This window comes from Ranitomeya variabilis, chromosome 4 (assembly GCF_051348905.1).
Source record: "Ranitomeya variabilis isolate aRanVar5 chromosome 4, aRanVar5.hap1, whole genome shotgun sequence".
NCBI lineage: Eukaryota > Metazoa > Chordata > Amphibia > Anura > Dendrobatidae > Ranitomeya > Ranitomeya variabilis.
The window spans coordinates 732,041,657-732,058,002 of record NC_135235.1 but is presented as its reverse complement, the minus strand read 5'-3'; the positions used below and the strand labels follow the sequence as shown (position 1 = coordinate 732,058,002).

The following is a 16,346-nucleotide window of genomic DNA, read 5'->3' as shown; positions in this document are numbered from 1 at the left end:
GACACCTTGATTGTACCATATCTGGATGATTTTTTAGTGATAGGCTCCTCTCCCAAACACTGCAGCAATCAGCTGGAAACAGTAACAAGTTCACTAGAGGAACTGGGCTGGCTAATAAACTTAAAGTCCAGATTGGTGCCCTCCCAGGTCCAGGAATACCTAGGCCTCACTCTAGACTCTATAAAGGAAGAATGCCGGCTTTCGGGGGAAAAAATACAGAGAGTACTAAAGCTAGTGTCCAAAATACAGGCTCCCCCTCTATAACTACGCCAGGCTATGTCCCTCTTGGGATTCATGACTTCATGCATACCTGCGGTCCAATGGGCTCAGCTCCATTCGAGAGACCTCCAGTGGCAAATTTTGTCAGAGGAGATCTCCTTGGGAGGGCGTTTAGAAGGTCGGTTGAAATTATCTCCAAACACACCTCCGTTACTAATCTGGTGGGCATCGCAAAAGAACCTTTCCCGGGGAGTCCCGTGGGTAATCCCAGTCTCAAAAATACTGACAACAGATGCAAGCCCCAGTGGGTGGGGGGCTCATTTGGGTGACCTAGTAGCTCAAGGCACCTGGTCGACATCCCTGCGGAAAGAATCTTCCAATATGAAAGAGCTCCTAGCGGTCAAGTTCTCCCTGCAGGAATTCTTGGGGGCCCTTCACTCTCACCACGTCAGACAACAGGGTGGTAGTAGCATACCTGAACCACCAAGGGGGGACTCGCTCCAAAAATCTGATGGAAGTAACCAAGGAAATCTTTCAGATAGCCGAGGGCAACCTTCTACAAAGCGGACTTTCTGAGCCGCTCCAGTCTAAAACAAGGAGAATGGGAGTTAAATCAGTCAATATTCACCCGGATCACGGAAAAATGGGGGGGTTCCCGACATAGACCTCTTTGCCAACAACACAAACAAAAAGTAACCTCCTTCTGCTCCATAACTCCTCGGGGGAATCCAGTAGCTCTGGATCTGTAGTTCCTGGTCCCATGGTTGCATCAGCTGGTCTATACATTTCCCCCATTTGCTCTGATTCTGGCAGTGCTGAGGAAGATTCGGGAGGACGGGGCTCATGTCATCTTAATAGCCCCGTTCTGGCCGAAGAGACCTTGGTTCTCTTGGATGAGGAGAATGTCAATATCCGACCCGTGGGTACTCCCAGACCTTCCAGACTTACTCTCCCAAGGCCCGGTCAACCATCCACAAGTTACGAGCTTACTCTTGACAGCCTGGCATTTGAGAGGAAGCTACTAGAAGACAGAGGGTTTTCGCCAGGACTGGTATCCACTCTTTTACAAAGTAGGAAACCGGTTACAACAAAGCAATATGGGAAGATATGGAAAAAATTCCTGTCATCATCAGGCACCAAAATAGGGGAAGAGGTCCCCCTTAAATCCATATTAGAATTTTTGCAAAACGGGTTGGAGATCGGTTTAGCCACGAGTACCCTAAAAGTCCATGTGGCAGCATTGGGAGCCCTGTTTAATTATGATTTGGCAGGCAATCGGTGGGTTTCCAGGTTCATCAGGGCAGCAGGCAGATCGAGGCCACTTCCAATAAAAACGGCCCCTCAATGAGATTTAAATTTGGTCCTTAAAGCCCTGACTAAACCACTCTTCGAACCCTTGGAGGATGTCCCATTAAAACTCCTATCCCTCAAAACATCCCTGCTAGTCGCCCTCACATCTGCTCGTAGAATTGTGCCTGTATGTCGCTAATCGGCTAACCCTCCTTACACACAGTTTTTAGAGGATAGTTATTCTCAAAATAGACCCAGCACACCTCCCGAAGGTGGCATCCCGGTTCCACAGAACTCAAGAGATATCTCTTCCCTCCTTTTGTCCTAACCCTAAAAACAAGGAGGAGGAATCATTACATACACTAGATGTCAAGAGATGCCTCATGCAGTACATAGAAGCCACCAGAGAGAGTAGGGAGGATGCCTCTCTTTTTGTGTGCTTTCAGGGTCCCCGGAAGGGGAAAAAAGCCTCCAAAGCCACTCTGGCGAGATGGATTACAGACGCTATCAGCCTTTCATACTCATCAAGTGGAATGGCCGTTCCAGGGGAGGTCAAGGCTCACTCAACGAGAGCAGTGGCAGCTTCTTGGGCGGAGAAAGCCGGAGCTTCAATTGACCAGATATGTAGAGCTGCTACTTGGTCATCACCGTCCACATTCTATAGGCACTATAGATTGGACCTTATCTCCTCTTCGGACCTTACTTTCGGTAAAAGGGTTCTGGAAGCGGTGGTCCCTCCCTGAATGTACAATCTATGAAATCTCTCCGTGGTGCCGTCATGGGCGACAGAGAAAAATATAGTTCTTACCGCTAGTGGTATTTCTCTGAGCCCATGACTGCACCCGTACATTCCCTCCCTTCACTTATAGGTGTGCACGCTAATATAGTGCCATAGGTTATTTTATGATAGGTCACGCGGTATCTCAATTAAGTAATGTTGAAACTAATAAGCTGTTCCATAGTCTCCCATTGTTCTCTTGTAAACAACTGATGCGGGAGAGTGGTACCGCCTTTTTATCTGTAGGTTTCCTGTCCTTGGTGGGCGGATCCCCTCTCCGTGGTGCCGTCATGGGCTCAGAGAAATACCGTTATCAGTAAGAACTATATTTTTTGCATACCTCAGCCGACTCTGTTTGTGGCGTGCTTGCAGAAACGGCTTCTTTCGCATCACTCTCCCATACAGCTTCTCCTTGTGCAAAGTGCGTTGTATAGTTGACCGATGCATAGTGACACCATCTGCAAAAAGTTGATGCTGCACCTCTCTGGAGGTGGTCTGAGGATTGTCCTCGACTGATCTCACCACTCTTCTTCTCTGCCTTTCTGATGTTTTTCTTGGCCTGACACTTCTAGCCTTAACAAGAACTGTACCTGTGTTTTTCCATTTACTTAATATGTTCCTCACAGTGGAAATTGACAGGTTAAATCTCTGAGACAGCTTTTTGTATCCTTCCCCTGAACAACTATGTTGAATAATCTTTGTTTTCAGATCATTTGACAATTGTTTTGAGGAGCCCATGATGCCACTCTTCGGATGAGATTCAAACAGGAGAACAACTTGCAAGTGGCCACTTTAAGTAGCTTTTCTCATGATTGCATACACCTGGCTATGAAGTTCAAAGCTCAATGAGGTTACAAAACCAAAAAAAGTGCTTTAGTAAGTCAGTAAAAAGTAGGTACGAGTATTTAAAACAAGAAAATAAGGGTGCCCATACTTATGCATCTGTCAAATTTTTTTTGAATACAGATTGCACATTTTCTGTTAGTACAATAAATCTAATTTCAAGGCAGAAACATTACTGTGTCCAACAGTTATTAGATATATGAAACTGAAATAGCTGTTGCAAAAAAAACATTTTTTTAAATAAAAGCTTAAGATTAATAGGGGTGCCCAAACTTTTTCATATAACTGTAGTATACAATTGTTCAGCCCCCAATTAGGAAAGGTATATAAAGCCTGCCAGGTAGGGCTTCACTCATCCATTTACCAGCAAGCAAGCAAGACAGCCTGAGACCAGCCAGCCACAGAGCAAAAACCTGCCAGCCAGAGCTAAAACCTGCAAGCCAGCCGCAGAGCCTACCAGCTGCAGAGCCTGCCAACCACAGAGCCTACCAGGCTATCAGCCAGCCACAGAGCCTACCAGGCTATCAGCCAACCACAGAGCCTACCAGCAATACAGCCAGGCCAGCGGGTCTCAATGTCTTCTTCTGGGAGCCCTCCCTCACATCGTCAGCGCAGTGAGGTAAATATATATATATATATATTTGGTGATGTTAACATTTTTTGTACACATACTAATATGCATTAATTCTTGTTTAACAGGAAGCTGCAGCATCAGAGGGGCTTCCAGAAGGAGACGGATTTGGTGGAGAAATACCCGGAGCGGGCTCGCATTTTGTAAGTTACATGCAATGCAGAGCCAGATCATTACAGACATCACAGTACACACAACACATAAGCCTACATCCAAGCACATAATGAATCTTTTTTTTTTTTTGTTGTTTAGTCTTCCGATTCTGGGGCTCGATGTAGAGGTCCTCAATGCGCCTCCCAGGGTCGTCGGCGTGAGCGTCGGGGCGGTCGCCATCAAGTAAGTACCTTTTTTCTTTTTTTTTTTTTTTTTTTCCACCTCATGTTGATGATTTGAATGTAATGTTATTTTTTTTTTGTCTTTTTTAACAGGCTTCACAGCGTGCTCTGGACTGACGGTGAGGAGGCCGGTCTAGATATCAACCTCCTCATCAATCTAGTCTGAGAGCGGGAGCCGCCTTGGAATATGGGGGACCGCTGCCACGCTGATCTTGGTGTGACCCCTCGATTCTGGGTTGAAGTAGGCCACAAAGTTGTGGACCACTGGGAGGACCTTGATGTTCGGGCCCAGAATCAAGTGCGTAAGTATTCACAGTTCAGTAACTTATGTTGCTGGATGTAATGTGTTGTATACTAACTAATTTGTGCTTTCATTTTACAGGGGACAGAGTTATCAAGCGGTGGCGGTCACTCAGGGATCGCTTCAAGAAGGAGTTCAACAAGGAGATGCAGGCCCCGAGTGGATCGAAAGGACGCAGGAGCAAGTACAAGTATGCTAGAGCCCTGTCGTTTCTCTGGTCGACGATGGTGAGCAGAAGGTCATTATTACCCATCCCTCACGTATCCCCTCTACCTGAACTATCTATTATAGTAAACGGCATCACACTCTCTCCCGCACCTGAAATCCGCTGCCTCGGGGTAACTCTCGATTCTGCCCTGTCCTTCAAACCGCATGCCCAAACCCTTGCCACCTCCTGTCGCCTCCAACTCAAAAATATTGCCAGAATCCTTCCCTTCCTCAGCCCGCAATCTACTAAAACTTGTGCATGCCCTCATCATCTCCCGCCTCGATTACTGCAACTCCCTTCTCTGTGGCCTCCCCGCTAATTCCCTTGCACCACTCCAGTCTGTCCTCAACTCTGCTGCTCGGCTAATCCACCTCTCTCCTCGCTACTCCCCTGCTTCACCCCTCTGCAAATCCCTCCACTGGCTCCCAATTCCCCAACAAATCCAGTTCAAACTACTAACACTGATCTACAAAGCCATCCACAACCTGTCCCCTCCCTATATCTCTAACTATAATCTCCCAATATCTTCCCTCACGTAATCTTTGATTCTCCCAAGACCTCCTACTCTCCTCCACACTTATTCATTCCTCACACAACCGCCTCCAAGATTTCTCCCGATTATCCCCCATCCTCTGGAATTCCACGCCTCAACACGTCCGATTATCCACCACCCTCGGATCCTTCAGACGGAACCTGAAAAGCCATCTCTTCAGGAAAGCCTACAGCCTGCAATAACCATTCTGCCGCCTCACCAACCGCCCGAGCTGCCGCCACGTCACCGACCACCCGAGCTGCCGCCACGTCAAGTCACCGACCACCCGAGCTGCCGCCACGTCACCGACCACCCGAGCTGCCGCCATGTCACCGAACACCCGAGCTGCTGCCACGACCACCCGAGCTGCCGCCTCACCACCACCAGTGCTGTAGCACACCAACCTCCGGTCTCTTCCCCACTATCCTGAAGAATGTAAGTCTGCAAGGACAGGGTCCTCTCCCCTCTGTACCAGTTTGTCACTGTAAATTTGTTTACTGTTAACAATATCTATAACCCTGTATGTAACCCCTTTTCACATGTACAGTACCATGGAATTAATGGTGCTATATAAATAAATAATAATAATAATCCCATTTACTAGGTAAAAAATGTTTACATGTGTAACCTTTTTTTGGCTTCAGCCAGGGCCAAGCAATAACAATAAATTAATTTATTTCTTTGTTCCACAGCACCAGCACCGTCTGCAGCACTCTGGAGCCTGCAGAGTTGAACCCTTCTGGAGTGATCCCACAGGAGTCTGCCACCGGGGACCACTTCGACAGACCCGACTCATCTGCACCTTCCCTGCCTTCCCTCACATCTGGTCCCTCTGTCCGATCCACCAGCGCTGGAGCATCGTGGAAGACTTCGTTACATGAAGCTGCTGGTGAGGATGTAGCTTTTCCTTTACTCCACCCCTCTGACACACCTGCCACCTATAGAACACCTTTGGGTTCTGGGTGGCAGCGCCAGAGGGGTCAGGAAAAGAGCTATGGGCCCGAGTTCTTGCATCTGAATGCAGCCTTCCAGAACTTGCTCAAACTGTTGTCTGAGCAGATCACTGCTGGATTTAACCTTATGAACAACAGTCTTCTTGAATTCAGCAAGCATCTGGATAGGATGCATTCAGATGCAAGTAAATCTCCCAATCATTCCTTTTTCCAGGCAGTAGTCGAGCGCATAGACAAGCTATCTCCTGACCAGCAGATGCATGTAATGCAAGCCTGCCAGTTTGCTCTAGTGCAGGTTAGCTCCCAAGCCCCACCACCCGCCTCGGTAGTTCCTCCCATACCTGCCCCCCTCCAGCCACTATCCCTCCTCCCCCTCCTATACAATACCAGCTTCCTGCACCATACCAGTTCCCAACCACACCATCTTTGCCTCCACTCCATGCCCATACTGTACTCCCTGCTCACTACCACCAGTCTCCTTCCACACCCATCATGCCCCAAATACAACCCTCTTCTCCACCCACAACCTCTTCTGCCTTCCAATCCCTCCACTCCACCCCTCAAACCATACCAAATCCCATCCCTAGTCCCGGTTTTTTGTCCACCCATCCTCTTGGTTTCTCCACCCCTTCATCTTGTGTTTCTGACCCGTCACCACCACAATCCTCTCTCCACACTCCCTCTGTCGAAGTGGTGCGATCTGTCAGCCCCTCCAGTGCTATCTCCACCCCACACTACCTAAATTTATAATGTTGTAAATAAGAAATAAAAAATTTTTGTATAAAAAGCTTTGTCTTTCATTTATTTAATGATAAGGTAAAATACTTGCGTTGGGTAAACAAGGTCCAATACTTTGGATAAAACAAGGTCCAAGACAAAGCTACCAAACTATCTCATCCTGCCAGTCTCCTCTTCCTTGAGGTGAAGTAAAGTACTCTGCAAATTTGTCTCTCATTCTTGAAGCTGACACAGGACTTCGAAAAGTATTATTATGATAATCATTCAATGAGGTTTCAATGAAGTTGTCATCCATGGCAATATGTTCCTTGCTTATTATGAAATTGTGCAGGACCACACAAGCTTTCACCACCTCATCCACAGTGTCAGTCTTCAGAGGTTTATAGCGGACAACAGAACTTGCCATTTGGATATTATAATGCCAAAAGCACACTAGACCATTTTTCGCGCTCGTGTTAAGCGGTAACTAAAAACTTTTTGTTGGCGTCAATCCACTACTTGTGTATGGCTTCAGCAGGTGTTTCGAGAGTTGGAACGCTTAATCTCCAACACATACAAAAGGCATTGGTGGCCCAGAGGTTTTAGGAAGCGGTCTTGGTGGTGGAAATTGGAAGCTGTTTCCAAATAAATTAACCAATTGCAGACATTTTAAAAACTTGAGTCATTGGAGCTGCCATAGGCCCCAATATTGACCGTTAAACTTGTATTGTGCGTCTGCACAATATCGACCTATAAACTTGTATTGTGCATCTGCAATGGCCATAAGCACGATGGAGAAATATTTCTTGTAGTTGAAATATTCAGAGCCTGATGCAGCAGGTTTGACGATACAAATATGTTTTCCGTCCACTGCACCCAAGCAATTGGGAAACTGACAAGTTTTGGGAAGTTTTCTGCAATGTCCAGCCAACTCTCTGTTGTGGGATGTATTCTTCATGTAAACAGTCCCACAATGCACGGCAGGTGTATTTAACAATCTCCGATATGGCGGAAATCCCAAGTCAGAATTGAAAATGGAGTGAGGAAAGGGATTCGCCAGTTGCAAGGAATCTGTTAAAAAAGGAAAGTCATTAATTAATCTTCCATCTTCCGTTGCAGCTTGCGGTGGCAAAGATGGTATGGCAGCAGGACCTGCCATGACGTCACGGTCATGTGACCGCGACGCCATCACAAGTCCTGCGCGGCAAGGACCTGACGTGACGTCACGGTCATGTGACCGCTACACGGTCATGTGACCGTGACGTCATCACAGGACCTGCGCTCAGACCAACCCTGGGACCGGAAGCTGCCGTGGACTACAAGGGGCCCACGGAAAGGTGAGTATATGTTTATTTTTTATTTTTTAACCTGTGACAAACGTGGCAGGGCAATATACTACGTGACTGGCTAATATACTACGTGGCTCTGTGCTCTATACTACTTCGCTGTGCAATATACTACGTGGCTCTGTGCTGTATACTACGTCACTGGGCAATATACTACGTCACTGGGCAATATACTACGTAACTGGGCAATATACTACATCCCTGGGCAATATACTACGTCCCTGGGCAATATACTACGTGGCTCTGTGCTGTATACTACGTCACTGAGCAATATACTACGTAACTGGGCAATATACTACGTCGCTGGGCAATATACTACGTAACTGGGCAATATACTACAGCGCTGAGCAATATACTACGTGGCTGGGCAATATACTACGTGGCTGGGCAATATACTACGTGGCTGGGCAATATACTACGTGGCTGGGCAATATACTACGTGGCTGGGCAATATACTACGTGGCTGGGCAATATACTACGTGACTGGGCAATATACTACGTGACTTGGCAATATACTACGTGGCTGGGCAATATACTACGTGACTGGGCAATATACTACGTCACTGAGCAATATACTACGTGACTTGGCAATATACTACGTGGCTGGGCAATATACTACGTGGCTGGGCAATATACTACGTGACTGGGCAATATACTACGTGACTGGGCAATATACTACGTGACTGGGCAATATACTACGTGACTGGGCAATATACTACGTGACTGGGCAATATACTACGTGACTTGGCAATATACTACGTGACTGGGCAATATACTACGTCGCTGGGCAATATACTACGTAACTGGGCAATATACTACAGCGCTGAGCAATATACTATGTGGCTCGGCAATATACTACGTGACTGGGCAATATACTACGTGACTGGGCAATATACTACGTGACTGGGCAATATACTACGTGACTGGGCAATATACTACGTGGCTGGGCAATATACTACGTGGCTGGGCAATATACTACGTGGCTGGGCAATATACTACGTGGCTGGGCAATATACTACGTGGCTGGGCAATATACTACGTGGCTGGGCAATATACTACGTGGCTGGGCAATATACTACGTGGCTGGGCAATATACTACGTGGCTGGGCAATATACTACGTGGCTGGGCAATATACTACGTGGCTGGGCAATATACTATGTGACTGGGCAATATACTACGTCGCTGGGCAATATACTACGTAACTGGGCAATATACTACAGCGCTGAGCAATATACTACGTCGCTGGCCAATATACTACGTCGCTGGGCAATATACTAAATACTACGTGGCTGGGCAATATACTACGTGGCTGGGCAATATACTACGTGACTGGGCAATATACTACGTGACTGGGCAATATACTACGTAACTGGGCAATATACTACGTGGACATGCATATTCTAGAATACCCGATGCGTTAGAATCGGGCCACCATCTAGTTAGTTATAAGTCAGCAGTAAGGAGGAGATACAATAAAAATGGCTGACCGAAGAGTCACCATGAGATGCTCCGCCAGTGAAACTGAGAAGCAGCAGTACGTGTCATTTCTCCAGATGATGTCTTCAATACGTTCCACCAAAAAATCAAAGTTCTCCACTTTCATCCGAACCTAGTTCCACAACTTGTCAGGGTTTCCTCGCAACTCCATATATAATGTAGAATACACCCCACATGTCATTCTCACTGCAGTAATTGGGTGGATCCAAAAACAACGCCAGCGCTGAAGGATGATGCGCTGTCTTTCTCGCTCCTTTCCAGAACGATCGCTTCCAAACGATTCACCTCACAAGTGAAATCCACGTAAATCTTCACAATGTTTGCAATCACACTTTCCATTTTTGCCACTTGCTGTACAAGCTGTCAAAGATGGACTGTAGAAACACTGTATATATAGGTTTTCAGTAGCCAATAACGCTTGGGAGCCTGCCATGGGCGTTTTTTAAAAAAACGGATCCATCATAATCTGTTGTAAAATGAATAAAAAAAACTGAAGAAATGGATGAAAAACTGATGCAACGGATCTTTTTTTTTTTGCTGGATCCGCTAGTCGGATCTGGTGAAAAAACGGATCCGTCGCATTAGTTTTTCAGTCTATGAAACTCACTCCCACTCTTGACACACTGATAGCAGCACTGCAGAAGAAATGCTAGCACAGGCTTCCAGTATCCGTTGTTTCAGATGCTGCACATCTCGGTTCTTCACTGCATAGAAAATTGCCTTCAGATGACCCCAAAACTTCTGAAACAACGGATACTGGAAGCCTGTGCTAGTATTTTTTCTGCAGTGCTGCTATCAGTGTGTTAAGAGTGGGAGAAGAGGGTTGCATTGACAATCCAACACAATGGGCAGCACTTTGAACATATTTTATAAGTGGTCATAAACTTGTAAATAACTCATGAAAGAATAAAGTTATGTTAAAACAAAGTACACCATTGTTTTTCTTGTTAAATTCTCAATAAGTTTGATGTGTCCCATGACCCTCTTGCCATTGAAAAAAATTAAGTTGGATCCAAAATGGCCGACTTTAAAATGGCCGCCATGGTTTTCCCCTCCTATACTAATTTGCCACAAACAGGAAGTTGATATCACCAACCATTCCCAGTTTACTTAGGTGTATCCATATAAATGGCCCAACCTGTACATTTATTCATGCCTTCATGGTAACATGGCTCGAGCCCTGATTTCATGGCTTCTCTTCACTTCAACAATTCCATTATGCTTTTGATCCTAAGGCATTCAGATTACTACACAATCTCTCCTGAAATGGAGAGCACTAATACTTTCTCTACTTTTCTGGTCAGGACTCATAGTAGCTCCAATGGTCCATCATAAATAAGTCCAACTCCTGTTTAATGTTGAAGTTCTTCCCCCAAACATTGTCTAATATTTCTTCTTGAAACTCATCTGACAGAAAATAGTCACTTACGATAGTTTAGATTGCCAAGAGCGACTGAGCCCCATACTCTAATTACCGCAGAGATGTGTCACCAATAGTTACTTTTTTTTTTTTTACTGATGAAGATTGTTGAGTTAGACAATAATACATCTAATGAAATGATCAATCTTCAGTTTTCGACTACAGTAGTTAGTGCCTAAAATGCTCTGATAACCAGTTCCTGCAGCCAGTTTTGTCTTCCTAATCATACCCCATTTTTCAAATCTGACGTGTCACTATGTAGTGATAACTTTGAAATTCTTTACAAAGGATAATATGAAACAAATGGACCTTACAAATTATTTTCTAATTTCGGTTGAATACGACAATACCCTATATAGGGTTGTACACTACTGTCTGGGTACATGGCATTGTTAAGAAGGGAAAGGGCGCCATTTAGCTGTTTGAAGGCAAATTTTGCTGGATTGGTTTGCAGACAAAATTTTTGGGGGCGTTGTTCGTGGTCACCTGGCAGCTCAAAAGATGGCTACCATGAAGAGGCTTGGTTCTATCTACTCCATTTTCCAGATCCAAGGGATTGTCTTGCTCATCACCCATTAACCCTTCTACATGGATCTGGACTTACAAAGACTCCTAGGCTTGGGCCATGGTGTTGCCTGATTTTTGTGGTCAGAAATAGAAAGAAGAATAGATAGTCGAGTCAGAACCAAGAGAGGAGAGAAAATACAAAGTCAGAAGACTCAAGAGTATTCAGTAAACGGGCCGGGTTCACAACAGGAAGTAAATACACAAGCTGGGAGCTGAGCACCGAGGACTGAACCAGAGGCGGCCAAGGCTGTATCTGACAGGTTTCGGTAATATGCTTCGAGCTTTAGTAGGGTGTGGTTCTTTCCAATTGGCTGAAGCAGGGAGAAGATTACTTCAACTGGACAGCACACTCACCCATACTGCCAGGCTGGATGGTACTACTGGTCCCAAGCACCCTAATATTAGTGGCTGAACAGTGCCTATGCTGCCCAGAGCTTCTGTTTATAACGTCTCCTCCATCACCGCTGCTGCCTGCAGAATGAATAAGATGGCGCCTGGCGACAGAAGCAGAAAGCGTGGGAGCAGATCCCAGAGAAAATGGGACACACCATTTGCGGAAGCCCTAACATGACAAAATGGCAGAAATCTAGATCAGTAGAAATCCTCATAAAGTGACTCGAATTTGGAAATTATAACCTCCAGTGAATTAATCTATAGGAGTAGTGACTATTTTGACTTCAAATGCACTTTGTGGAAATTAGCTTGCAGTGAATGTAGAAAAGTGAAAATTACACATTTGCCACTTTATTGCCAAGAAAATAGTGCCCAGATTGTGCTCCAGGAGATAAGCACATTGTAAACTAAGTGGGTTCTTCTCATTATAGTGATGGCAAATACATGGATGTTAAATGTGGTTTAGGCACATTGCAAAACTCAGAAGCGAGGGGGAGATTAGACTTTGGGAGAGTGGATATTGCTGGATTGTTTTATATCAGCCATGTTGCTGACCAGTGGACACCTGGTTTCCTCTGACAGATGATGGAATTGAGTGGGGACTTGTTTTTTGTGAGATAAGAAGTTTATTGGTTTAATTTACACCTGCATAAAATTTTTGGTGGCTTCTTATTCCATATTTGGGAGGCAGGATGAATTGGGCTGGCGCTGGGCTTCTTGGACCTTTCCCGGCGCCTGCACACTGCAGTACTTTGCTGTGCCCGCAACAGGGCATATAAGTACGCCGGCGCAAGAGCCGCAACAGGAAGCAAGGAAGAGGATGTCATCGCATGAAGATGGGAGGTGACGAACCGGGACTGCGATGCCCATCGGACCGGACCGCCTCCCCAGGTGAGTATAATATAGCTAGTTTTTCTGATCTTTCAGGTTACATCGGGGGCTTATCTCCAGCATTACAGAATGCTGTAGATAAGCTGCGGCCTCCGCCATCAGGGGCTTATATGCCAAAAAGTAGGTGACAGATTCCCTTTAAGTAGAAATTTTCAAAAATATAAAATTCAAGGATGTTTTATTCAATAATAATTGTTTTTTCTTACCAGATGACTGTACCAGGAGATTAGAGGGACAGCTGACATCTTCAATTTTCAAATCAGATCTGGAAATCCCACAGGATGCAACTGAATTGAAGGCCATTACTTCAGATATACCATCAACCCTTCACAGCAAAGATCTGTCATCTGATCCTTTGAAACAGATCCTGTCTTCTGATTTATTACTGACGGCAAAGGAAAATGAAAGTCACAAAATAAGCATTAAAACACAATCTGCTCCTAACGAAAATAAGTCATTTTCACATTCAGAATATGAAAATAGTTTTCCCCTTAAAAAGTTGTTTCTTAAACATCAAGAAATTCAAACAACGGAGAAAAGATTTTCTTGTTCCAAGTGTGGGAAATGTTTTGAAAGGAAATTTAATCTTGCTGTACACCAGAGAACTCACACAGGGGAGAAACCTTTTTCCTGTTCAGAATGTGGGAAATATTTTAACCATAAATGTAATCTTGTTATACACAAGAGAATTCACACAGGAGAGAAGCCCTTTTCCTGTTCAGAATGTGGGAAGTGTTGTAACCGGAAATCAGATTTGGTTACTCACCAGAGAAGTCACACAGGGAAGACGCATTTTTCCTGTTCAGAATGTGGGAAATATTTTAGCCGTAAATTTCATCTTGTTATACACCAGAGAACTCACACAGGGGAGAAGCCTTTTTCTTGTTCAGAATGTGAGAAATGTTTTATCCAGAAATCAAATTTTGTTAGGCACCAGAGAATACACACAGGAGAGAAACCTTTTTGCTGTTCAGAATGTGGGAAATGTTTTAACCAGAAATCAGAATTCGTTAAACACCAAAGAACTCACACAGGGGAGAAGCCTTTTTCATGTTCAGAATGTGGGAAATGTTTTAACCAGAAATCAGATTTCGTTAAACACCAAAGAACTCACACAGGGGAGAAGCCTTTTTCATGTTCAGAATGTGGGAAATGTTTTAACCAGAAATCAGATTTCGTTAAACACCAAAGAACTCACACAGGGGAGAAGCCTTTTTCCTGTTCAGAATGTGGGAAATGTTTTACATATAAATCAGCTTTTGTTAATCACCAGAGAATTCACACAGGGGAGAAACCTTTTTGCTGTTCAGAATGTGGGAAGTGTTTTAACCAGAAATCAAGTTATTTTAGGCACCAGAGAACTCACACAGGGGAGAAGGCATTTTCATGTTCATAATGTAGAAAACGTTTTAACCAGAAATCAGATTTTGTTAGTCACAAAAGAATTCACAGAGAGGAGAAAACTTATTCATGTGATTAATGTGGAAAATGTTTTACACAGAAATTAACTCTTAATAAACATCAGAGCTGTCACACAGGAGAGAGCCTTTTCCATGTTTAGAATGTTGGAAATGTTTTTAACCAATAATTTTATTTTCTTAAAAGTGGTTGTCCACTATTAAGGCAATTCCTTGTCATTCCTCATGTTTGGCTTTAACCCCTTCCCCACCTTGGGCGTATCCATGCGTCCCTTTAACCTGGGTCATAGTTATATCTCGGCGATATTGCGCTCGCACGGCCTGTGCACGTGCGATCACCGCTTGGAGTTAGCTGATTGATTCTGACAGCTATCACACGACACTTGGTGCCAGGAGCGGTCCCGCACTGCTCCCATTACTTTAACCCCCTAAGTGATGTGATCAAACTCACTGCAGGCAGAGGGAAGGCCACCTCTTTGCCTTTGGATCAGAGACCCCGCGTACGTCATTGTGGGGTCCTGATCGTTATGGTGACCCAATGTCGTGACTATGACATCCAGTCACGAGAGCTATCAAAGTTGCTTGATCATGCTCAGAGAAAATCGGCAACTTTGTCAGAGTAGTGTTGACCGTTTGCATAGCATAGGGATGCTCCTGCATCCCCATGCTATACATGCGATCAGCCTGGAAAAAATGAAAGTCCCATAATGGGACAAAGTAAAAAAAAAAGTTTATAAAAAATGTAAAAATATATATAAAAAAATATATTGTGCCCACAAATAAATATCTGAATAAAAAAAAATATAAGCAATAAAAGTACACATATTTGGTATTGTCGCGTGCAGAATGAACATACCTACGAAACTGTCCCACTAGTTAACAACTTTAGTGAACACCATAAAAAAAGGCAAAAAAACAATGCTTTATCATCATATCGTTGAACAAAAAGCGCAATAAAACGCGATCAAAACGACAAATGTACATAAACATGGTACCGCTGAAAACGTCATCTTGCCTGCAAAAAAAGAAGCCATCATACAGCTCCTTCAGTGGAATAAATAAAAAGATTATAGCTTTCAGAATGAAACAATGCAAAAATATTTTTTTTCTACAAAATAGTTTTTGTGTGAAAGTGCCAAAACATAAAAAAGATAGAACTGTGGTATCGCTTTTATCAATTTTACCACACGCGGAGCGTCATAACAAAAAAGAATCCTGATTTGCTGATTTTTGTTCATTCTTCCTCCCAAAAATCAGAATAAAAAGCTATCAAAGAGTGTCATGTGTCTGATAATGGTACTAATAAAAACGTCAACTTGTCTCGCCAAAAACATGCCCTCACATGATATGTTGATGCAAAGACTAGTTTTTGCAATAAAAAGCATTTTGTTTAGTTTGTAAAAGCAGCCAAACAAAAAACAATATAAATTTGGTATCACTGTAATCGCACTGACCCGAAGAATAAAATTGCCTAATCACTTATACCGCACGAGGAATGACTTAAAAAATAAATAAAACCAATTCTTCACCTGCTGTTTTGTTCATTCTGTCTCCCAAAGATCGCAGTAAGGCTTGGCTTACATTTTTACTGCACTTTACGTTGATTGCTTACACCGATGTAAAGCTCTGAAATATGTGATTCAGACAGAACCCCAGCAGAATATTCCCTATAATGAGGAAGATGGAGGAACTGTGGACACCATAGGACCTGTAAACCAGCGTTGTCTGTCTTTTTAGGACTGCACAAAAGTGCCATCGACCACAGTTTTGTGCACAAAGCTGAACAGAGGCCAGACAGAGTTCAGAATAACTCTGCTGCCTCATTAAAGTGAATGGATCCATCGGGGGTTTCATCTGAATCTCATCACTTGGATTTTTAGATGGAAACCCCAGAGTAAGTGCTCAGCATAGAGCGCTGGATAAATGTGATCCCAAACGTTATGTAAAATGTTCCCAATAAAAGCTTCAAGCCATTCCACAAAGAAAGCAAGTACCCACTCAGGTCT

At 44.2% G+C, this 16,346-nt stretch overlaps 1 protein-coding gene across 3 annotated transcripts in view; it reads left to right on the top strand.

Moving 5' to 3' along the window:
• Nucleotides 1-15,239, top strand: part of LOC143766707 (uncharacterized) — a 53,800-nt gene extending 38,561 nt beyond the window's left edge. For 2 of the 3 annotated variants that reach the window (XM_077254564.1, XM_077254562.1), the window contains exon 8: nucleotides 13,132-14,459. In XM_077254564.1, coding sequence (XP_077110679.1) covers nucleotides 13,132-14,318 — 1,187 coding nt within the window. In that variant the 3' untranslated portion in view covers nucleotides 14,319-14,459. Of the gene's footprint in view, nucleotides 1-13,131 lie in introns of all 3 variants that reach the window. The other variant, XM_077254563.1, reaches the window with a different exon arrangement.
• Nucleotides 15,240-16,346: the final 1,107 nt, after the last annotated feature.